This window comes from Dipteris shenzhenensis, chromosome 11 (genome assembly GCF_047967505.1).
Source record: "Dipteris shenzhenensis isolate YYH24624 ecotype China chromosome 11, Dip_SZ_1.0, whole genome shotgun sequence".
In the NCBI taxonomy this organism is placed as follows: Eukaryota; Viridiplantae; Streptophyta; class Polypodiopsida; order Gleicheniales; family Dipteridaceae; genus Dipteris; species Dipteris shenzhenensis.
The window spans coordinates 44,706,794-44,732,440 of NC_141606.1; the positions used below are offsets into that span (position 1 = coordinate 44,706,794).

General features: G+C 45.0%; 1 protein-coding gene across 2 annotated transcripts in view; it reads left to right on the plus strand.

The window, feature by feature from the left end:
- The first annotated feature begins 3,252 nt into the window (after positions 1-3,252).
- The window catches only part of LOC147897066 (AT-rich interactive domain-containing protein 2-like), a 50,718-nt gene continuing 28,323 nt past the window's right edge, over positions 3,253-25,647 (plus strand). Inside the window, exons 1-3 of one of the 2 annotated variants that reach the window (XM_087381582.1) lie at positions 3,253-3,798; positions 4,816-4,931; positions 5,017-5,932. In XM_087381582.1, coding sequence (XP_087237708.1) covers positions 4,927-4,931; positions 5,017-5,932 — 921 coding nt within the window. In that variant the 5' untranslated portion in view covers positions 3,253-3,798; positions 4,816-4,926. The remainder of the gene's footprint in view (positions 3,799-4,815; positions 4,932-5,016; positions 5,933-25,647) is intronic. The other variant, XM_087381583.1, reaches the window with a different exon arrangement.

A 25,647-nucleotide genomic window follows, 5' to 3' on the forward strand; every position in this document is an offset into this window, starting at 1 on the left:
TATGCAGGCTCCAAGGAAACCGCATTTGGATGCGGCTAGACGCATACTCAGGTATGTGAAGTCCACATTGCAGTATGGACTATTTTATGAGGCTGGGGTTCAGATACAGTTGCATGGATACACTGATGCTAATTGGGCTGGTAGCATTTCTGATAGACGATCTACCAGTGGATATGTGTTCTCTTTTGGAGTGCTGCAGTCACTTGGAGCAGCAAGAAACAGCCTACAGTTGCCTTGTCGAGCACAGAGGCTGAGTATAGGGGTGCAGCAATGGCTGCATGTGAGGTAGCTTGGTTGCATAAGCTACTTTATGATATGCATCACTCTATAGATGGGCCAGTTGTCATTTATTGTGACAACATGAGCAATATACACTTGGCAAAGAACCCAGTCTTTCATGCTAGAACAAAGCACATTGAGGTGCATTATCACTATGTGCGGGAGAAGGTTTTACTAGGTCTTATTGATCTAGTTGATGTCAGCACAGAGGATCAGGTAGCTGATATATTCACGAAAGCATTGGGCTTCTCTGCGCAAGTTCAGAGACCTACTTGGTGTGCAGGAATTGGGATTGAGCTCGAGGGGGAGTGTTGAGATATCGAGCTCCACTCGCGATATGCCAGAGTGACTGCTGTGCATTTATGTCACCGACTTGTTAGCTGGAGATGCGGTTGGTACACCGCCCACGAATAATAGCTGGATGACAGCTATCCTTATCTACTCTAGTTTGTGGCTCAGTTAGTATGCCACCTTAGTTAGTTGAGTTTGGTTTGAGACCCACATATAGGGTTCTTCTATTTTCTTTGTACTAGAGTTCTTTTGGCTTTCACAACTAAGAAGAGGAAAACTGTTTTCAGCCTCCACCTTTGTGTGTATTCCCCCCTTTGTGCATGTGAGAAAGTCGCAAGTGAGACTCCTTCCCTCTCTCCCACTATCTTCACAATGCTCTATTGTAAATACTTTCATATGTCGAAGGCTCTAAGTCGTATTCCTCTCCTATTGCTACAACTTCCATTGAGAAGAGTAATGGTTTAGTTTAATCTTTCCCTTTGGCTATGATTCTCTTGGTTTGAGTTGTTATGCTCTAAGGTAGTGCACAACTTGTTATTAGTAGCACCCAATCCATGCAATTATTTTTGCAAGTTGTGGAAGAAGTAGTAAATAACTCTCCTGCTTCCCTTCAAAGTAGGAAGCGTTAGGACCAGTATTTTCATATCAAAGTGCTCATTAGTAATTAGTAAAGAAGTGCTCATTGGCTTTAGTCACCCTCTAGCGGCTCTGGTTTTATCTTAGTTCTATTTTCTCCATGGGCATAATGGCTCATGTTATATAAAAAATTCACAACTTTGGATTTTGAAGTCCAATCAACCTAGTTCCAAAGCCAAGATTTTTTAAAAGATGCCCACAAAATTCACATCATAAATCCACATTAATTCAGATTAGATTAAGTCACATTGTTCATAGTTTTCTAAGGTGGTAGCATAGACTTAACTTCACCTAACGTAGCCTAAGTTCACCTCTAGACTACCCCGACTTTACCTAACCCACTCAATATAACTCAACCTTAACCGTAATCTAACTTAACACTAGCCTAACCTTTGTCATTGTCGTCCTCCTGCCATCATTCTCCAACTTGTGCCACCACTGTTGCTCTCACCGCCTCTACCATTACTGCCATTATTACTCATCATGAGAGACAAAGAAAGACATTAAGGGGATGACAGCCAGAAAGGGCAAGGTAAGTAGAGGCCTCACTACCAAGGAGGTCAGAGAAGCGACGAAAGTAAGGGCGGTGGAGAGTAGAGCTAAGGAGGTCAGAGTAGTGAGGAGCAAGGAGTAGAGCCAAGCGAGAGCAAGGGTAGTGGAGCGAGGATCAAGGCATGGAGGGGTTTGCCAGAGGAAGGCAGAGGTTGTCCTCTGCCACTAGGCATTCGAGCAAGAAGGGAGGGCTGCCGCCAGGCATTTGAGCAAGGGTAGTGGAGTGAGGAGTAGGGAGTGGAGGGGTTCACTAGGGAGGGCTATCGCTAGAAGAGAGGAGAAGCATGAGGAGAGACAAGGTGCGATGGCGATTAAGGAGAGGCGAGGGAGGAGAGACGACGGAAGGGCAGAGCGAGAGGAGAGGAAGCCAGGGATATTAATTTTTGGGAGGGTTGACCTAGGATAATTTCTCACTCATCCATTTGAAGTTACCTTAATTTTTCCAATTGAAGTTTGATTTTAGATTCGATGGGGGGCTATCCAAGCTCAAAATACTTGGTCTTTGAAGAGCTTTACTAAAACACCTAGACTTGATGGCTCTTCCTAGTCCTGGTTGTCCTTGCTTGCAGACATCTTAATAGGCCAATACATAGATTCTCACATCTCTCGACAATAGTTTTGTCTATTTGATGCTCCAACTCATTCATGTGATGACATTTTTGTTGATACAATGTTTTGATTGGATTCATCGCATCTCGATCCCTTTGTGCAAGTCTATGTCCCTACTCAAGACCTGAGTATAAGTCCCTTTTTCTATGATAGTCGCCTAATCGTTGTTTGATTTGCATGATCGATGATTTTTGTGAATATGCAATACTAGGTTGACATTGCATGTTGCGTCTACCATAGATAGACTAACATTTCTATAACTTGCTTGAGGTCCAACCCTTGATTAGCATAATTTCAACCAATAATTGACGGCCTGATGCTATATAACTCTTAAGGATGCACCATAAAGCATCCCAACTTTGCCCCACTTTGGATCTAGTCTTCTCACATACATGAGTGAATGGCTTTGAGGGACTATAACCTAGCAACAAACCCAACATAATCAACGACTGAAGGACTTTCTTAAGAATACGGCTTATTGATTGCAAGAGCATGCGATTAACATCTTGCAACATTCATGGAGGCCTCATCAATGCTATCCTATAGTCGAGCAGAGCTGGAGGAAACGGCCCGCAACATCCTCATCCATGCTAGAGCCGCCACAGGGAGGCGTTGTTGCACTGCTAGCTTTAGTGCTGAACGGTTGGACTTGTAGACTTGGCAGCAATGTGAGGGGGTCTTGGTAGGGCGGATTCTTGGGTGCGGTGGGGGGGGTATGGACTCTGAGCGCGCAAGTGCGAAGGTGGAGGCTGGGAGGCTTCGAGATACGGTGTGGGCCGAGATAAGCAATTGGTAAGGTGCGGGTTGTGGGGAGAGGCATTGTGGCCGTTGAAAGGCAAAAGGGGAATTAAGCAAAGCTCCAAAATGAAAGGCGATCAAGTAGGGAATGTAATGATAAATAAATTAAATAGAAAAAAAAAACAGAGGAAGCAAGGAGGAGTTAATAGAACTTAATTAGAAGAGGCCATCGCCACCCGCACTTCATCACTTTGAGAGGTGTAGGGATGCAGGTTTGAAATCCTCAACGATTTTCTTCCAGTTTTAGCTTCTCAGTAATTTTCACGAGCTCCCATTCTCGTCGGGGATTCCTCACATGCAGCCATCACCCTCTCAGACGTAGCAACCAGAACAACGAGGTCGCACATCAGTCAGGTCAGGGATTCCTGCACCGATTGCCTCATCGGTGGTAAGTGAGCTAGCGGTACAAGAGGGATTTTCCGCTTATTTTAGAATCGAGGAAGACACCGGCGCAGAGGCTGCACTCGCGGAAGGGAGTAGCAGGATTTTGGTCATTTCAAGTCACCTCCCGCAGAAAGCGGTGAGGGGTCTTCTACAAGCGAGAAAGAAGCTCGCGCGAGACGCCCTTCTAAAGCAGAAGCGCGTCTTTCTGCCTTAGCTTCTCGCGCTCCAAACGTTATTCATCACCACCAGGTATTCCCTTCCCCCACCGCCTTGGTCTATTCTCTTCTTCCCCAACCTACCAGCCTTTTTCAAGGCAATACTTCCCATCCAGCAGCACTCTTTCTTTCGTCACTACGTATGAAGCCACCTCTGGAAGTCTCTTTACTGCTCATGCAGTCTGCAGAAAGAGATTCTGCTATTCCGTACTTTTACAGGTTTCAAAGATCGGTGTCTGTATCTGTATACCCACGCGCAATGGTTTATTTCTGTTGTTGAATTAAGCAGCTTATTCCATATTTATGGAGTTGTTTAGAGTACATTTCGTGAAGTTATAAATCTCATAAAGTCATGAAGCCCATAAACTTATGCGCAAAGTGACAGCAAAAATCTTCCTCGGCTGTCTGGTTTTGCACATGCAAATCATCAGATTTGGCTTTTTCGTTTCTCTCATGACCATGGCCCTATAAGCAGCTTCATCACAGGGCAAAGTTGGGAAAGAGCTATTCATTTATTGTCGATACACAAACAGGCTGGATAGACTGGGGGATCTCATTGCGTCTTTCACCTGTGGGCAAGCATATATTATAGTGAATCTGGAGAAAGGAATTAAATTACTTTTAAACATGCTTGATTTGTGATCAAGAATGGGGGAGAAGCTGAAGCTACCTAAAAATCATATTTTCATCTGCTGGGCCCCATAGTTTATTGGTAAACATTCTCGTCTGGAATTATCATTAAAACCTGTGATTTAGATGAACTTCAAGTAATCCTTGGAACCCTCTAACCATGATCTCATAGTCTTTCTGCGTTATGTTTCTTCTTGTGCAAGCCCCTAAGACTGAGCAATTGTCCTAGTATGTTCAGAAGTCTCAGAAAAGGGTAGAAACAACGAAGCATTTCTGTAGTTGTCCATCTTGTTTCTTTAATTGTATGTGGTGTCTATGCAAGGGATAGGTTTTTGTGGTGGCATCACCTATAGGCTATATGACATTGCATGGCTCTCTCTCTCTTGCCAAGTTACTCATAATTTGGTATTTTGTGCTGCAGGTCTTAATGCTTGGCTATTCATTGAGGGAAATTTAGAGTGAGTTATTGTGGCGCTTGAAGTTTGCGTTTCAAATTTGAGCGAGGGCTATGGTGTGGCGCAAATAAAGTAAAATGAGGTTAGATAACGATAAATCTACTAAAACTTCTAGTGGGGAGTTTGCCATTACCTTATGTCTAACGTATGTATTCATGTCAATGTAGCTCACACGAAGCAAATGCCCCGATTCCTTATGATTGGAATGCTTGTCAAGTAAGCATCTTGGAAGGCCAGGCAATGCAGCATGATACAGTTGAGCCTTCAAAAGACCATGCAGTCCAAAGAAATGAAGACGAGTGCAATGGACAACAAGCAGATATAAGCAACTTGAAGAAAGAACTTTTGGAGGCTGTACATGAGTTCCTTGTAGCTCGTCATCAAAATGAAACAAGGCCTTTACCTGCCCTTTTACAAGGGAGAGAAGTAGATCTCCTCATGCTTTGTATGAAAGTACGGGCTTGTGGGGGCTATGATAAAGCTACAGCCAGTTCCAGGTGGTCGTTCATTTCTGAAAGCCTTGGCTTTGGATGCGAATGTGGACCATCATTGAAGTTGGTGTACGTGAAATACTTGAAGGCATTGGAGAGTTGGACGTTATTTGCAACTGAAGATGTAAAGAATATGCTGCAGTCACAGTTGCCTCTGCATCCATCCTGCACAAAAGTGTACCATTGGGTGTCCAGGAGTACAGAAGTTTCTGTGACTAGCATTTTACAAAGTGGGAATGCTGCAGTTGGTGCCAATTCCATTCCTGGGCCTAGTGAAGGTTATCAAGGGAGTGACTATGAGAATCCTCCAAAAAGAAAAAGGCTTTCACACTCTCGAGAAGGGCATGCCATGGACAACGCTGTGATGGAACAAAAATTGATGTCGCCCAAAGGGAGCGAATCCCTTGCTGATGTGCTTGAGTGGTTAAAGCGGTTAGCCTTGAACCCAGGAGATCTAAAAAAGGGCCAGGGTCCACGAGGGTCAAAACAGAATGAAGCTTGGGTAGAAAATTGTGTGGTAATGGCTAGCAAAGTTAGAGCTGTTCTCTGGAAAAGGAATGAGCTTGCATCGTTCGGGCAATCGTCTGGCCTGGTAAGATCTAGAAAGGAAGCTTTGGTACTTTCTCTTGCCCTTTGCATAGTTATTAGACTTTCCAGAGTCTTCTGATGTAAATAACTACAAATTACACAAGATATTTGTCTAGTTATGGCTAGTGCTAACTGTTTGTCAACAGGTTAAGATTGTGTGTTTTGACTTGTCTGATTTCAATCCAGGTGCAGCAGAAGAAACAAAGGCATCGGAAGATATCTTAAAGCAAAGGATTCACTTAAAAATTGTTATTACACATGGCTTGGTAGCTTGTAATTATGCATGATTAGTGGCCACTTGTGAGCCTCCATTAGAGGGGACAAAGGCCATTAGAGTAGACTGCTTCTGGCAGCCAATGAACTAAAGACCTCTAGATCTCCTTGCAGTAATTTTTAACTGCTGCTGTGTTTGTTCAGTCAGTCATTTTGGCAGACAGTTAATGACATCTCTAATAAATTAGTGAGCTAGAAGAGATGTTTTATCTTCCCTCCCCTTGTTTCCCTCTTTATATCTTCTATTACTGTCTCTCTGATGCTGCATGTAATAAGTTTTGTGCTGCATATGAGTTTGATAAGACAGACGTTTTTCTTCAACTTATCAAATGACTTTAAATCAATCGCTATATAGAGCCTAAAGCCTATTTTCTTCTACTGGTGTTTGCCCTTTGATAAACTTTACAGGGACTAAAGCTTGGGATAGGGCAAGCACTGTTGTTTTTGATCATGTTCCTGGATTCATATAGATATTTGGGATGCTTTGTTTTTTGTAATTGTAAAATGTTTTTTCTCCTGCAACTGCTCCACTGGATCTTTTGGAAGTCAAGAAAATTGCCTTGAAGAAGCTATCGTAACTCACTGCTGATGAGTCACAACAAAAGCTTGCTCTTGCCATGTGGTATATTAAATTTGAGTCATGGAATCTCCTGGAGTGCTGAGTGGACTGTGGGAGTTCTGTTGACTGGCCTGTCGGCTCCTTTGTGACACTGTTTTTTATCCACTCAGTGTAAGGCTTAGTGGCCAACTGTTTTATCTAGGGTTTCAGATAGATATCATATACGGACAAAGTTCAAACGTAGACACAATGGTACTTGTGTACAGTTGAGCTCACCATGTAGCGCTGCACCTCCGAAACCTATTAGTCTCATTTACAAGAAAGCTAAGGCACCTTGTGAAAGGGGGAGAAGAATTTCCAGACAAGGGCTACTTTGTCTCAGTCAGCAATTATAGGCTTGTCAGGTGACTGTCTTGCATTTTGTGGGTTTAAGATGATGGCTCAAGGCAAGATGTATCTATAAAAAGTGTTGCACGCGGTGGCGCACTTGCTGCTCCAATGTCCTGACCTTGAAAGTAGGCCCATGTTTAGATAATAATTTTGTGATTTGTAGTGTACCTCGTTTAAACAAGGAGAAATAGGGACAGTTTGAGATTGGGTTTATTTAATCTCAGATTCTGAAATGGTGGTTATATGGTGGATGGTGAGATCTTGGCAACCCTGTGATGAGCACAGTGTGACAGCAGTTCCTTCCTTTTCAGGGATACAAAGATGTTATCGTCCTGAAATTGAATCCTTGGTGAAGAATTTTGTAGTTTTGTGGGGACTGGAAAAGGTGTGGTAGTCTCGTGGTTTAACACTTGTTGACTACTTTTAGTTTAAGATCTTGATTTACCCTGTTGGAAGAGGACACTGACGTAGCCTTTTGGCATTGATTTGCAGATTCACAATCAGGATCACACTTCTGGAAAGTTTCTTGTGGTTCTTTTTATAGTTCTGCTCTTTCCCCTGTATGTTTTGCACCCCTGGGCTGTAAAGACTTTAGAGCTCCCTATAAGCTCAACGTAACATTAAAATCATGGAAGCACACCTGTAACAAGTTAGGTGAGCAGTGGAAGACCAAGGAGAACTGTTAATATAAGCCTTGAGGACTTGTGCTTCCTAGTTGCTCTGGATTCAAAGTTCAGGCTGTTACATTTTTGCACATTCTGAAATTAAAGCATTTTTAGTGCTGGTTGGGTGGCCTACTTGGTACAGTTGTATTCTTTTCCAGGCCTTAGTTATATCAATATTAATACAAAGCATTTTGTTTATCATAGATTGTCTCGGTCATGCCTTCGCATGAAATCCCTTATCTTAGCTTTGACGGGAAAATTGGATACTTACTAAGAGATCTGGCGGATATATATACAACTTGAGATTTGCAGCAGGTTACCTATCTTTGGCCTTTATCATGGTGTCTTAAGCATCTAACGCATGAAATCCCTTAACTTAGCTTTGACGGGAAAATTGGATACTTACTAAGAGATTTGGCGGATATATATACAACTTGAGATTTGCAGCAGGTTACCTATCTTTGGCCTTTATCATGGTGTCTCAAGAATTAGATGCTTGTCTTCCTTCAATTAGATCCGAGTTTGACACTTTGGATCTAACCTGTTTATTTGGGCATTTGCATTTTGTATTTGATCAAGTCATATATATGTTTGCTCTTCATGGAGGCATTTCTAGGTCAAATTTTAGGTTTGAGCTAGGTGGAGGGAAGGTTCTAAAAAGTTCACATGCATGCACGCATATATATGGTATGTTGTAACTTATTATAGCCATCACACATAGATATATTTATGCGCGCGCACACACACACAGAGGCATGCACACTCATGAATGTGTGTGAGCCTGTGTAAATGGGTCTATAATATCAATATAAATATATCCTGTTCATTGTACATAGAATTAAAAACAAAACAAAAACAAAAACAAATAAACACTTAAATACATGTGTGTCTAAACATGAATGCAGGTTCATGAACAAACAAACAAACAAAGAACTCAATAAATATGGCTATAATAATAAATATTGATGGTATAACAAAAAATGAAAAAATATTAAATAGAAAGATGTACTTGTCGAGTGCCTGAGGGATCATTATGCAAATCATGCATCGGCTGCCACTTTTGGTCCTCATGATGTTATGAGGATGTATGGAAAAATAAGAATAATGATCGATGATTGAGCCATACATAATTTCTTAAATACTTGTTAGTTAAGAAATTGGCGTTACTCATTGCCCACCAATATGTAGTCTCTCTTGTGTAGGGTAGTGTAAAAAAAGATTGAGACCTCATGAACCATGATACCTTGGTTTAGCGGTGGACATTCAAGGGTATAAGGATGCTTTAGAATTATTCCAGATTTAGATGCTCGTTTGGGAGAGACTAAAATGAAATCGTTTAGACTCACAAGCAGTTGTAGCTTGAATGAAGAGATTTTGATTAGCCTTCTCCTTTAGTGCTAGCCTTCGTCATGGCTGAGTTTGCCCTTCACCTCCGGAGTGCCGACAGAAACTCAGTACGAAGACTTTGTATAAATGGATGCTCAAGTATGTGTGGGTGTGTGGATTTGTATGTGTGAGAGCATACTTTTATACTATGGTCTACATCCACTGTTGGGTGCTGATGACGTCAGTGGGGATGTCATAGTAGCTAGTCCCTGCTATGCGTGATGGAGTTTATGGTTTTCAATCTTATGAGTGACTATTGTGAGATTGAAACTGCACTATGTTGTGTTTTTAGAGGATGAGTTTGGGAATGTTCCTGGATTCATCTAGGTATATGCTCAGGTAGTGTCCACGACACTCAATGGACTTCTGAGTTCTACAAGGGGTTTGCTACTACATTGAGGTTGGTTGCCATGGGCAATCCCAACACTTATACTTTCGACCAGCTTGTTTTCCTTCTTCTGCAAGGAGTAGAGTCGCACAAATTGTGCTACCTCTCAAATTGCAAATCAGGCTTTTGTTGCTAGTCACAAAAATAAAGGAAAGAACATGCAAATTACAACAAATCAAAGCCTTCTGGAGGCTCATCTGTTGTTGGACACTCATCTAGTTCTGCCCCGTCTGATGCAAAGAAGAAAAACAGCAAACATTGTAATTATTGCAAGAAGCCAGGACATGACATTTCTGAATGTCGCAAGTGCATCTTTCTGAAAAGAAAAAACAGCAAAAGGGACTTGCTGTCACTACTATTGTTGCTGGCCCCGATCATGGTCATGAGGCAGCCGACATTGCTCATTATGAGTGGGCTTTCATGGTGACATGCAAGTACCATCCAGAGAAGCATGCTACAGCCTTGTTTGTCTTAGATTCTAAGTCGGATTGGTGCTTCGACAGTGGTGTTTCCAAGCACATCACTTCTTGCAGATCACTCTATTGTGGAGGATGAGTTTGGGAATGTTATTGGATTCATCTAGGTATATACACTTCTTGCAGATCACTCTTTTAGACATGGGGAGCTGCTCCACATGGTGGCACAATGACATGTGCCAACAATGCATCATATCCCGTGAAAGGGATTGGCTAGGTCGAGGTCACTTCAATTTCAAGTGATACAATCACGCTCATGGACGTTTTGTTTGTCCCATGTATTAAGAAGAACCTCATCGCCATTGCATCCATATCCTTGAATGGCTTTCGGGCTCTCTTTGATGGTTATTGATGTGCTGTGTATGACAACCGGTACGATGAACTCTCATAGACCCTTCGGTCTTTCAAGTCTTTCAAAGACTTTGATAAACTCTCTCTTTCAGGTTCTTTCTTCCTCTCTTGGCCCTTCTACTCGGCCTTGCCACCCCCAGCTTGTTGCGCTCAACCTTACCACCCCTAACCTTACCATAGCCACCCCAGCCCTTCCACTCAAGCACTCCAAGCCCTTTTGCTCAGCCTCACCACCCACAGCCTCGCCACCCCCACTCTTCTACTCAGTCTCGCCACCCCATGCAACTCCCTCTTGGCTATCTGCCCCCCTCTGAAATCTTGCCCCTACTTGTAGCTCTGCCCCTCATCCTTGTAGTCCCTCTGCAGGTCCTCCCAACCTCTCCACACTCATCCCTTCTATTAAGCCCCTCGCAACCCCCTCTTGGCTACTCTGCCCCTCATCCCTGTTGTCCTGCCCCCACCCCCTCCCCCAAACTGGACCTTGCTGCTCATCGTCCCCTCGTTCCCCTCATGTAATCTCAGCACGAGGGCCCCTCTTCTTGGGCCCCATGGTTTCAAAATCAATGAGAGACGAGAGGAGAGAGAATGGAATAGAATAAAATTCACCTTTTCACCACATCCCCTCCACACAAGGCCAAGGATATGGAGAAAGAGAAGGAAGAGAAAAGACAAACATAGGGAGAAGTAGGGCAACACGAAAAGAGGTATCAAACTAAAAGTACCACCCCGTACAAGAATGGTGCTACCTCAACTAACCTAGAGATACCGCATCACAACCTGAAATATCGACATGACCCTCGAAACCGAGATCTCCACTAATAATATATCCCTCCTCACCTTAATTCCCCATTCTACTCGCCTATCAATTGGTGAACCAAGTCATCAAAGAGGATCTCTTGCAGCTCCACACATTCAAGACTTGGATTAGCACATGCTAAGCTTTTGGTTAAACTCAGCTTCTACAAAGATCACTCCTTACAGATCTCAAAGGAGGGGTTACCGTGCCGTAGAGCTATCTCCACATTCATCTCCCACATGCGCTAAGAATCTCGATTGGTCAAGTCCGGGTTTCTTCACAAGCTGGGTTTGACCATGTAGAGAGGGAAGAACCTTTCTAAAGCTTATTGGGGTGAAGTCGTGAACACTGGCATTTACTTCCTCAATATTACCAAGAGCAAGGCCGTTGAAATCATGATCCCTTACAAAGCATACTACAGTAAAAAACCTACTATTTCTCATTTAAGGATTTTCGCTTCTAATGCTTTCGTACATGTGCATAAGGACCAAAGGAGGAAACTAGATTTCAAGAGCAGGAGCTGTATCTTCGTCAGTTATAGTGAAGAATCAAAGGCTTACTGCCTCTTCAACCCAGTGAAGCACCAGATATTCATCAGCCAAGACATGGTCTTTGAGGAGACGGAGCCCCAGCCACAGGAGGAGATTCAGGAATTTCAAATCCTACCCCACCCAAGTTGACCGTGAAGAATGTGGAGAAGCATGAAAATTTCAAGGAACCAGAGATTGAAGAGTCCAAAGAACCAGAGGCGGGGCAAGATGCACTAGAGCCACCTCTGAAGACAACCCTTGAAGAGAAAAAGTTACCAACGTGGTATTTGAGAACCTTGCAAGACTCTCTCGATCGCAGACATCCTCGAGAGCAGTTCTAGAGTCCGACGGTCTCAACATAATATGAAGACTCCCTCCGCAAACTTCGCCATGGTGGCTCAAATCAGCAAGCCCAGATCCTTTGAGCAAGCAAGGATATACCAGAGTAGCAAGCTATTATGAAGGCAAAGAAGGACGCTATTCTGAAGAATGACACCTGGGACTTGGCGGACATGCCTTTCAAGTGGAAGGTCATCAACACCAAGCAATTGTAGAAACTTACGTTCAAGTCTGATGGGAGCTTGGACAAGTACAAGCCCAAATTGGTGGTGAAAGGCTATGCTCAGTCAGAGGGACTCAACTTCGACGATACCTTTGCTCCCACAGCTCGTATGGTGACTATTCGGACAGTTGTCGCCTTGGCTGCCCCTCACGGTTGGTCCATATTATAGATGGGCATTAAATCAGCATTCTTGAATGGAATCTTGGAAGAGGAGATATACATAGATCAGCCACCTGGCTTCCAAGTCTAGGTTCCGCTTCCAACTAGCGCATCGATGAGTTCTTTTCCAAGATCGATTAAAATCGAAGTCCATTAGATGCCAATCTCTATCTTTTTTCAAAGGGGTGGAGAAGGTTGGTATTGATCCTGTACATGGACGATTCGATTCTTACGAGTGACCACAATAAGAAGATCTCTCAAGTCAAGGAGCTACTCATGAAGGAGTTTGAAATGACAGACTTGGGATCTCTCCACTATTTCCTTGGGATTGAGGTCAAGCTATACAAGGACAGCATTTTCATCTCGGTGGAGAAATAATGTTGGGAGGCTGTTTTGAAAGCCACGGCCTGTCAAAAATGCATGTATCTTCGCATACCATGCCCGGGTTCCTGCTTCAATCCATAGAGGGCTTTCTAAGCTGGCAGACCATATTTTCAGAACCCAATTGTTCAAAACAAGACATAGACCTCTTCTTGAAGATCACCATGAAGGAAGGCGGTCTTGATGTCCAATTTATGAGCTTCCCAATGCCGATTAGATGCCACAGCAATGACACACCTGATAGTAGTGATGCGTGATGTGGGAGCAAAGGTCTCCCCAAAGTCAATGCCGTGCTGCTATGCATAGCCCTTTGCAACCAAGCGGGCTTTGAGAAAGTCAACACTGCCATCAGCTTTCCTTTTCACCTTGTAGACCCACTTTGTGCCTATGGCACACTTGCCGGCTGGCAAGTCACACAACTCCCAAGTGTTGTTTGCATGAATGGATTCAAGCTCAGCCTTCATGGCATCCATCCATTCCTTGCGGTCAAAGGCATCCTTGTGACATAAAGGTTCCTCATTGCAAGCAGTAGCAACCAAAGCTACAGCCAAATAGTTGCCATGCATTTGTTGGAACGGTCACCTCCCCATCTATGAGCCCCCAAATGAGGAGTGCATCAGGGGGTGAACCATAGGTCGAATGGCCTGTCACATGGACAGCATCTTGGCTGTCATGTGGGCAGGAGACTCATGGTGGAGAGGGGGCTGCCACATGGGCAGCACCTCACAGGGAAAGGGCTAAATGGGCTGCCACATGGGCTGCCAAGCCTGGCAGAGGCGCAGCAAAGCTGTGTGTACGGGCTGGAACAGGTCCCTAAAAGAGGTGCACACGTAACAAGACAAAGGCCGCATGTGGCGCAGCAAAAGGCTGCCTGCAAAGAGCAGTGCATTGGGCTGGCAGTGGCGACACATGGTGAGTGACATCAGCAAGGGTACAGCCACTGTACGGATCAGTACGGGCTGCTGTAGGGCAGTGTACGGAAGGTGTGCAGGGTGCGCCAGGGTCCAGACAAGGGCTAAGCAAAAGCGATCAGTAGCAACATGAGGTCCAAGACATGGAGTTTTTGCTGAGGTCGAGGTACTGGAGCTGGGAGCAATTAGAGAGGGAGTCAGGGATAGGGCCTGTGAGAAGATTGGTGTTGAGGTCGAGGTGGGTGAGGGAGGAGAGGTAGCCGAGCTGGGGGGGGAGGGAACCGGAGAAGCTATTGTTGGAAAGGTTGAGGTAAGCGAGGTGAGGGAGGTCGGAGAGGATGGGAGAGATGGAACCAGAGAACTGGTTGGAGTGAACAAGATCAGATACAATAAAAGCTAAGGAGAGTGTTGGAACCTCTGTATGCTGTCCTGGGGACTGAAGGTGCTTGTTGGTTGAGGATAGAGGAGATGATCTCGGCCGACAATGGCTTTGGTGAGGAAAGGAAAAGACGGTGGTGCTCAACTTTGTTAGCTTGTTTGGGCCCCTTTCTCGTCTGCGGCCTTCAAGGTGGTAGCTCGTTGTTTGGCAAGCATGCACGCGCACGAGAGAGAGAGAGAGAGAGAGAGAGAGAGAGAGAGAGAGGTCCGCAGAAAGCCTCACGGGCTTATGGGACAAAGTGCAAAACATAAATCCTTACATCATCTTGATAAACCAGAGAGGGTCGAGGAGTGCACATGGCGACTCAGCTCGAGCTTATTAAAGCACAATTCTAAGTTGTTGTCCTAAATTAGGAAGGCCTTCATTACATCAGTTTAAGACTGAGGGTTTTTAGGATTAGATTTGAAGGATGAATGCTATTCCATCTCAATAGACTGCCTATTTTCCAGCTTTACTTGTGTCCTTGACTTTGGTGAGTTCACTATTCCTTTGTTTGAGCTAAGTCGGAGTGAGCTCCTCAGATATCCATATCTTTGTACCCTTCAGTCTGTTGAAGGATATTGACTCTCTATCCTTTCATTGAAATAAACCTGCACTTGTGTTCCCTTTTGAGCGATGTAGCTAATGTGGTTTTCATTCTATTCAATTTGAGGTGTATTCTTCTTGAGGCATATTATTTTCTCATCTTTTGTGAGAGCTACATCCTCACTAGAGCTGCTACAGCAATCTTTGGGCAACCCCCCGATGAGTAGTATTTTCTTGTTATGTACTACTGCTTCCTGCTCTTTAGCTTCTGTATAGACATCTGCTTTATTAATTTTATTGCTGGCCACAATAGCCATCTGACAAAGGACCGAAGCCACTGCCCTCTAGGTAAAGACAGTGGTAGTGTCCCCGATCTCGTAGTAGGCTAGGCAAACACAAAGAAAATGCTCCTTTGTCTCAACCGGCCCCAACGTACATAGCGTGTAGACCTGCTGCTCTCTAGGTATACCCGTTGCTCTCCTTGCCTCGATCCTCAGCTGATGGGACGAAACCTGCATCTGACCAATGGCAATCCTCAGTGCATGAGACTCCTCTATCCTCGAGATACTGGGGTTTGATAATGAATCCCTCCTCTGATACTCTCAGGAAGTGGTCGCGAAAAAACTGGGTCTTGGTGGGGAGCTCCTGGTCCCCCCCCCCCCAGTCCGGGATGTGTGAAGTTGGAGGAGGTCTAACTGTATGATACGGTTGATCTCATCTCGCGGGATCGACTCAGGAGGGACATCCATGCTGTACTGAAAGGGGGGAAGCCTGTCCATCTGGATACCGTGCTTGGCAAGCCCTGTAGATATGCGTGCATACCATGTGTTTGCCTCGCTCTCTACGAGTCGTCTGGACGACTCTAGGGCCAACCTCGGAAGTCTCCAATGAGGTAAGTCCTAGACTCTGTGGATGAAAGTCACTGTCTGAAAGATGGAATCAACCTGGAGAGGTGTCATGGCGAACTCTGCTTGTACTATCTCATGTGGAACTGAGGTCTTACATCGGATCATCCTGGATCCCATCGTCACTTGTAGCCGCTCAAAGCTCCTCCAGTCTATCCTCATCGCACCCCTAGAAAGGTGCTGCATACATGATAGTCGGTCGCACTAGTGTGTCGAAAAGCCAGCCCTTCGTTGGTGGATCCTGGAAGTGCTCTTGGAAACACTGCCGCTCTAGTCTAGCCAAAAGCACTACGCCCTCGTGTGAGCGATGCCTTGGTTGCATGTTTCATCGTGAAGATGGGTCCTATGAAGACTGCTCCCAAATATGTTTATGACTGCACTATCTCCACTGGCTCACCACAATAGGTGAAACTAAGTCAGTGAGTCACTGCTCGTGAGGTGTTGAAGATCATAACCTTAGTTTTCCCAAGGTTGACCGTCAGATCTCTCTCTGTGCAAAACACCTCTAATGCCTCCAGATCTCTCTGCAGCTCCTCCGCTGAAGAGGATATAAGGACTATATCATCAGCATATAACAATATCTGTATGAGGAGATCCCCTAGTAATGAGCCCTTGCCACCTAGGCGATCTATGAAAGATGTGATCTCATCAATGGAGAGTCCAAAGAGAGTCGGCGAGAGAGGGCAGCCCTGCTTCACCCCAATGGTGCTCTCGACCCAATCCGATAGACCGCACGGACCTTGCCTGAGAGAGTTTATTAAAGTCTTCGAAAGACCGATGGATCAATGAGACTGTGAGAATCCTGATACAAACAAACTGTGAGGGTGGAGCTACTAAACGAGCATCCACACCAATCCTCATGATCTTTTACTCACACCCCCCCAGTGAAGAGCGTGCAGGATGTGGGGCGAGGTATGTGTGAGAGATCAGGAGCTGGCTATTTTGGGATATCATAGAGTACCCCGTAGCGTAGGATAAATTGTTCTGCGTGGATCTCTAACCACTCGTGTCGTGTTAACAATCCTATGAGATGGGACTTTGCGATTCGCGAAGTGCAGCCGGGTGCGTGCATAATTATGCCAGACTCGAGTACCAGTGAGTGGTGAAGGGGACCGCCCCTCTAGAAGTCTCCGCCAAAAGTCCTTAGAGTTATTAAAATAGAATACTCAGTAGTTCTTCCTTGTTTTGACGGACGAAATCTAGCTTCTTCCTACGTACCAATTGACTATACTCACGTAGCGTCTTTGGCTCGTTCGGGATGTGGTTTTTGGTTTCGAATCTACGTTGATGGCGTAAAGCCTTGCACTCATCCTCGTACCAGCTAATACAAGGGAGGGTCCCAGGTGGTGGTGGACGAGTGGAGTGAGTAGTGTGAGGGAAAGCGTGAAGGGCAGTCTCATGCAGTGAGCGGGTGACCAGAGCAGCACGTTCCTCTAGTAGGGGTATAAAATTAATATATGTGAGAAGTATGTAAAGGCGAGCTGAATATATAGGCGAGAGGATGCGGTTGATGTAGAGAAGGGGGTAGGGACAGATTTGGAGAAAGGGGGATAGAGGAGCAGAAGGGGGAGAGATAGGGGAGGAGGGAGAGGAAAAGGGGTAGGAGAGAGAGAATGAGGTAGGAAAGAGAGGGAGAGATTGAGAGGGAGTAGGGAAGAGAGAGAGAGAGTGAGTGAGCGTAGGCAGGAAGGAAGAAGGGAGAGAAGATAGGATTAGATGTCACATCAAAAAGTACATAGTAGGGGGTGGATGGAGACTTATATAGTCCCTCCACATTTCCCCCCTAAAGGGCCTCTAACTTGGCCTCTTTTTCCCCTTCATTACAGCCATCCCTTCCCATAGAATTTTGCCCTCAAAATTTCATATGCGGGCTGTTAAATAGGTGCAGCAAACAGCAAATAGTAGTCAGCCCGGTAGGAGATATGGGTTGTCCTGGACAATGCTCTCTGGCTGCCATGAGTTCTCATCCTCAGGGAGTCCTTGCCATTTGATAAGATACTCGGTATAGACTTTGTTTCGGAGTACGTGATCCGTGAAACCCATGATGCGCTCCGGAACATAGAGTATGTGGCCCTCCTCATCCATAGGTGGTAGCTTAGGAAGGACTTGGACATGCTGTCCGACATGTGGCTTCAGCAAGGACACATGGAAAACATTATGAATCTTGGAGGTTTTCATACGCCATCTCGCCAACTTTGCAGATGATCCTGTAGGGACCGTAATACCTGTGAGCAAGCTTCGTGTTGGTGTTACCTTTCAACGAGGCATAATGGTTCTTATGGAGGCGTAAGTGCACATAATCCCCTACTTCAAAAGACAGATACCTCCTGTGTTCATCCGCATACTTCTTTTGCTTGGCTTGGGCATCCTGCATATACTTTTTAGCCAATTTCAGAAGGGCATCCATATTCTTTTTGCTCTCCAAGTCATTTCTTGCTTGCTGATTTTTCACAGCGATGTTTGCAACTATAGATGGCATACCCACTGTGCATCCATACATAGCCTCGAAAGGGTTCATGCCAATAGAGATGTGCTTTGTACTATTGTAACAAAATTCAGCAAGTGCCACCCACTTATCCCAAGACTTCTGTGTGTCATGACAAAAATGTCTCAAATACTCCTCCAGCCATTTGTTCACTCTTTCTAACTGTCCATCTGTCTCAGGGTGGTAAGCAGTGCTAGGTGTAAGAGAAGTACCCACTGCTGTAAATAATTCCTGCCAAAAGTGACCCATAAAATTTGCATCTCTGTCGCTGACAATCTCCCGAGGGAAACCATGATGCTTAAAAACATGCTCGATGAACTGCCAAGCAACCTCTGATGCTGAATAACTGGTCTTAGTGGGTATGAAAGGGGCCTGCTTTGTCATTCTGTCAACCACCACAAAAATGCTATCCCATCCCCGCTCTGTGGAAGGCAGCCCTGTGATGAAATCCATAGCAATGTCAGTCCATTTGCCTTTTGGAATAGGTAATGGCTGCAAGAGACCCGCGGGTAACCGGCTGTCCACTTTATTTTGCTGGCAGGGCAAACATTCACTGAAAAATTTAACTACATCCTGCCACAAGCCATCCCAGATAAAGCTGTGTTTGACCTTTTCATTGAGATGAGTGCATTTCTTGTAAGATCAGCAGTTGGTACTTTGATCTGGCACCAAATAAATTCTGTCCTTGCACCATAACAGCCCATTATGCAGCTTAAATTCAGCATGCCCCTGGCTCGATGGCCTTTGTAGCTCCACAAATATGGAAGCTGCCTTAGAATCCCGCATGTATTCTTCCTGAATACCATGAATCCACTCCTGGTAGATGGTAGAAATGGTAGACAAAGTGCAAGCCCACATACGGGATAAGGCATATGCAACCATGTTTTCTTTCCCTTTCTTGTACTCGATGTTGAAATCATAAGACTGAACCTTAGCCAGCCATCTCTTCTGCTTCATTGACAAGTTGGGCTGCGTAAGGAAATACCTGAGTGTCCTATGATCTGTCTTAACCTTGATTTTGCTACCGTACAGGTAGTGGTGCCATTTTTCGAAAGCATGGAGGATAGCCAACATTTCCTGATCATACACATGATAATCTAGTTCCTTGGCATCCAATTTCCTGCTTTCAAAAGCAATTACCCCGTGTTCCTGTCTTAGCACAGCCTCTAATCCTTTGCCACTGGCATCTGTCTCCACAATGAAAGTACGTGAAAAATCAGGGCATACCAACACTTTGTCAGAGGGGCTGCTCTCTCGGCAAACTTGCGAATAAAGCGCTTGTAGAAGGAAGCAAGACCTAGAAATCCCCTCAAGTGAGTAGGTTTGCGTGGCTGCGGCCAATCCTCAATGCATTTCACCTTTGCAGGATCCACTCGAATGCCATCCTTGCTCACAATGTGACCAAGATACTCAACCTCTTGTGCCATAAAAGTGCATTTGCTGGCTTTAGCATGAAGCTGATGCAACCTCAAAATTTCCAGCGCTTGCTTGACATGTCTGATGTGCTCCTGCTTATCCTTGCTGTAAATGAGGATGTCATAAAAAAATACCAGCACATATCTGAAAAGGAGAGGCTGCAATTCATGAGTGCTTGGAAGGTAGCTGGTGCATGGGTCAATCCAAAAGGCATCACCTTGAACTCATACAGTCCCCTCTCTGTGCGAAAGGCTGTTTTGTGCTCATCCCCAGCTTTCATTCTAATCTGATGATAGCTGGACCTCAAATCAATCTTAGTGAAAAATTGAGCACCCTTGAGTTCATCCAACAAGTCATTTATTGGGGATTGGAAACCTGCTTTTGATGGAAACCAACTTGCGGCCTGCTGGTATTGTGACAATTCTTTCTATCTTAAGTGGTGCGTTGCCCTATCAGCTAGATTTAGATTTAGATGCTCGTTGGGGAGAGACTAAAATGAAAACGTTTAGACTTCACAAGCAGTTGTAGCTTGAATGAAGAGATTTTGGACTACCTTTTGATTAGCCTTCTTCTTTAGTGCTAGCCTTCGTCATGGCTGAGTCTGCCCTTCACCTTCGGAGTGCCGACAGAAACTGAGTACGAACACTTTGTATAAATGGATGCTCAAGTATGTGTGGGTGTGTGGATTTGTATGTGTGAGAGCATATTTTTATACTATGGTCTACACCCATTGTTGGGCGCTGATGACGTCAATGGGGATGTCATAGTAGCTAGTCCCTGCTATGCATGATGGAGTTTATGGTTTTCAACCTTGTGAGTGACTATCATGAGATTGAAACTGCACTATGTTGTGTTTTTAGAGGATGAGTTTGGGAACGTTGCTGGATTCATCTAGGTATATAGTCACCTTATTCAAGTCTCTGTAGTCAATGGACATACGGTAAGAACCATCCTTCTTTTTCACCAGGAGCACAGGGGATGCCAAAGGAGAAGTGCTATGAGTGATGAAACTCTTTTGAAGTAAGTCCCTCACTTGAGTTGCCACTTCTTCCCGTTCTACCTTAGAGAATCGGTATGGGGCCTTATTGATTGGCTTACTGCCAGGTTCAAGGACTATGGCATGATCTACATCTCTTCTCGGAGGCAACTGTGATGGCAAATCAGCAAACACATCTGCAAACTCTGAAAGCAATCTTTGCATATCACAATCATCAACACGGGGAGTGCCACCCTCTTTAGTTACTGACACATTTAATGCATATATGGCGCTGCCCCTCTTGAGCTCTCTGGCCAATTGCCTTGCTGAAATGACCTGCAATACCATGCAATGTAACTGATGCATCCCTGTGGACAAAGCTGAGTGGCATTGAAATCCATGCTGATTTTGCCGAGTGATTGCAACCAATCATAGCCCAAGATAACATCTATTGGGCCCATGTCAAGTGCCAAGAGATCACCTGCAAAAGTATAGTCATCAGAGAACTTAATCCTTGCATCTTGGCAACAATATCTACTGATCATATGCTGTCCATTGGCCACTTCTACTCTCAGCCCATGGTCTATCTCAGTAGCAATCAGTCCAACCCTCTGTAAGGTCTTATAGTTAACAAAACTGTGGGTGCTACCGCTGCAACACATGTACAATCCTGCCATTAATCATCCCTGTTAATCTGATAGTATCAGCACTTTTGGCACCCATCAGGGCATGCATGGAAATAGTATAAAGTGTTGGTTGGGCATCCCAATAAACCTCATCCTTATTCACGGGAGCATTACCACCTGCATCTTCACGTGCATAAAAAGGTACCGCATCCTGATGCTCCGCAGAAAAGAGTGTTGGCCTACGGCCTCTCATGCCACCAGTGGGCAGAATCTCATACGAATGCGAAGCATGAGTGTCATGCGCAGTAGCACCACCAGAATCAAAAGGAAAGTCGGTGCCCTTCGTGGCTCCAGTGTCAAGAGCCTCATCTGCATCATGTGTATTTGCCATCTCACCCTGAGACGTATCCAAAGAACCTAGGGAATCAAACAATTTCTCGTCATTTGAGAGGTCAATGATCATGCTGAGCTTGGCAGTACCACTGTTGCGCATCTTGCACACATTCCTGTGCTCAGGAGTCCATTTCTCGCCACATTTAAAACATAAGTTGGCCTTCTTTCTGCTGTCCATTATTGCCCGTGTATGCTGTTTTATCTCAGGCTGCTCATTTCCAGCAGTAGGCTTGCCTCCAAGCTTGGCATCACGATACCTGTAAGGCCTTGCATACGGCATCTTAAGAATTGTCTTGGCACACGAAAAGGGTGAAGGAGGAAACAGAGGTGCCAATGTCGAGCTCTGATACCAATGTAGAGAAGGGGGTAGGGACAGATTTGGAGAAAGGGGGATAGAGGAGCTGAAGGGAGAGAGATAGGGGAGGAGGGAGAGGAAAAGGGGTAGGAGAGAGAGAATGAGGTAGGAAAGAGAGGGAGAGATTGAGAGGGAGTAGGGAAGAGAGAGAGAGAGTGAGCGTAGGTAGGAAGGAGTAAGGGAGAGTAGATAGGATTAGATGTCACATCAAAAAGTACATAGTAGGGGGTGGATGGAGACTTACATAGTCCGTCCACATTTTCCCCCTTAAGGGCCTCTAACTTGGCCTCTTTTCCCCCTTCATTACAGTCAAAATGTATGTCATGATAAGTCGTGTGAGTAATCTGTGGTGTGGGAGGTACCGTGAGATGGGGTGTAGAGATACTGAAGAAGAGGTATGTGTGATCAGCCTGGGAGGACAGGGTGCGATAGTTTTAGTGATACGAGAGGTGAAGGAAGGGGATCCCATGATGTAGTTAACAACGCTAGAGCCCCCTCCATGTGGGAAGCATGTAAAACCACTTGAGGAGGGCCATCTATCAAGACCATTCTAAATAATAAGATCATGCATCCTGCCTAGATCTACTAACAAGGCCTGCCCGTAAGATATGACTGGAGCTCGTCTATCTGTTGAGACTCGCATCATACTTGCATCCTCAAGATCAATGTCTGGCAGTAAAATGGAATCGTCTTTGAAAGCAAGAAGTGGTACCTGACAAGCCCTTGCCCTCGCGTTGAAGTTCCCAACTAGGAAGACTTATCCGCGGCTCGAGAGGTCGACAATGTCCTGGTATAGAGCTGCGTGTGGTGGCCTTCGTCTCCTCTCGGACATCTCGAGCAAAGTGTGAGGTCTCGGGAGGGAAATAGCATACTGCAACGAACAAATCCCGGTTGTCTGTGTGTCGGATCCGGATCTAGAGAAATCTGGAGTGTCTCTCTCCTCTCTACTGAAATGGTTCCGAAAAGAGTGGACCTGTAAAGAACTGCCACTCCTCCCGATCCTCGTACTCCCCCTATGTCCCTCGTCTCATCTCTATAAGCAGACTTCCATGTATACCCGCTAACTACTGGTAGTGGGTGCTCTGGACTCTGATGTGTCTCTCTATAAAAGACTATGTCACGACCTGTATAAGATTTTGAGAAGTTCGCTGACTATAAGGTTCCATTACAATTCCAAATGGTACAGGACAGGGTCTTGGTATGAGACCCCACCTCCCTAACCGCTTGCAAACTAGATATGCTAATACAGACTGAGAGGTAAGGAAGAAAAATGGCCGAGGTAATAAATAGGAGCAAAACTTTTTGACTAAAAACACCAAAGAGAGGGCTTGCTGTTCCATTTCTTCATACCTTGTTTCCACCTCTGTAAGCTGTTGGCTGGCATAATAGATGGGTTGCATTCTACCTGCCTCTCCTTTATGTAGCAATACAACACCAACTGAATGCAAAGATACACTTATATTTACATAAAAGTCTTGAGATCAATCAAGGAGCTTCAATATTGGGCCCTTACTCATGGCCTCATTAAGTTGTTGAAAAGACTCTTGTTGCTCCACACCCCATTGGAAAGAAACTCCTTTTCTTGTCAACAAGTTCATGGGATGCACTATCTCAGTGAAATCATTGATAATACTTGCTCTTTCCCAGAATTCTGTGAACACCAGTGACACTCTCAGGACTTGGCAATGCCATGATTGCTTGAACCTTGTCAAGATCCATTTGCAGGCCTTCTTCAGACACAATATGCCCCAACAAGACTACTTTTTTTGAGCCAAATGACACTTGCTGGGATTTAGACACCCTTTTGCTTCATCAATCCTAGCTATGGCCGCAGTTAGTTCACTAACTATGGTTAGTGACTACTAAGGTTTTGTCACTAGGACAAAACCTTATCTCTCACTCTTTGAGTTGTACTCTTTACACTCTTCTATTGCAACTCAGCTCTCAAGCACTCACTCTCTTGCTCTCTCTCTCTCCCCAATATCTCACATTTGGTATCAGAGCAATTGATCCTGCTCCCTGCTCCTTCCCCGTTCAGCTCCAGCCTACAGCCCACGCTCCTGCTGCTACCTTCCGTACCTTGAATACCCTGTCGTACCTGCTACCTGTCGTACCGTACCTTGCCTTATTGCTCTTGCTGCGTCCGTACCTTCAGTACCTGCGTGGTCGTCGTACAGCTCGTCGTCCGTACAAGTGAAGCGACGTACAGTCTGCATTTCCATTCCGTACAGCAAATCTTTAGCCGTACAGTCCGTCGCCAGACTGTACGGTTCGCCGTACAGTTTCGTACGGCTCGCTGTCACCATCCGCACCTACGCGTACTTGCTTGCGTACTTGCCGTACGGTTCGCTGTCACCATCCGTACATGTGCGTACAAGCCGTACAGCAGGTCATTGTCCCTGCTTCCGTACAGGTCTTGATTCCGTACAGCCTGCGTCATCGCCGTATGGTTCTGTGTAACTGTCCGTACAATATGTACTCTGTCATACATCCGCACGTGTGGCAGATCTGTACCTGCTTTTCTGTACTCAGTCGTACATTCGTACTTGGTCGACTGTACTCACTGTACCAGCAGACACTTGCAGTTCTTTGCTGTCATTTGGGTATTTTCAGGTTCACAGTTACTTGCGAAGCAAACATTGCAGACAGATCTGTGGATTTGGTCTGAAATTTGGGGCTTTTGTTCAGAAATTGCAAATTTGGGGCTTTTAGTGAATTTGCTCCTTCCTGATTGCAATTTCAAGCTCGAAATTTGGGGCTTTCAGTTTTGCAGTACAATTTCTTGAAGAAATTTGGGGATTTTGTGATTACACTGCAATTTTGCAGTAAAATTTGGGGCTTTTGCAGACAGAGGGCAATTCTTGCAACATTTGGGGCTTTTGATCAATTTGCCCCTTTCTGGTTGCAATTTCGGGCCTATTTTGGGGCTTTTGTGTTGGGAGAGCAATTTCTGGAGATTTCAGTTCATACTGCCTTTCTTGAAGTGTTTTGCAGCACTTTTGGCAGATTCTGGAGAGTTTTTGATGCTTGGACAGATTTCTGACAGTGCAAGTACAGAAATCTGAGTTGCATTTACAGCCAGTGCTTGGGTGTGTTTTTTGGGAGTTGTGCATTTCATTCCCAGAAAGGGAATTCAGTTTTGTATCTGCTTAAATCTCTTTCTCAGATATGGCCCAGCAAAATCAGAATGACTTCCAGTTCGGTGGTCTTTCACAGGATGACAAGTTGGATGGTACCAACTACTCCCTTTGGAGTTTTATGGTACGCAATATTCCGATTTCTCGCAATTTATGGGATTATGTGAATGGGGGTGAGATCCGACCAGTAGGTATGGCACCTAATACCCCTCCTCAGCAAGGAGGTGGAAGAGGTCGTGCATAGGGTGCAGCTGCAGAACAAGTTGTTGGTGCAGCTATAGCCACTACTCCAGAGCAGAAGAGATGGGATTCACGGGATGCCTTAGCTTTGTCATGCATCTCTCTTTCAGTAAAAGGATTTATCATTCCGCATATCCGGTCGTGTAAGACCTCGAAGGCAACGTGGGATATTTTAGAAAGCATGTATGCAGCCCGGATGATGCAAGGGTATCTTTCTTGAAAAGAGAGTTAAGTAATACACATATGGAAGAGGGTGACTCCATGTCAGTCCACCTCACAAAGCTACAGGATCTCAGAGAGCAATTATTGAACATAGATGAGATTATTCCTGATTCAGAGATGATTACTACCACTCTGAATTCTCTTCCTGAGTCTTATCTCAGCTTTCATACCTC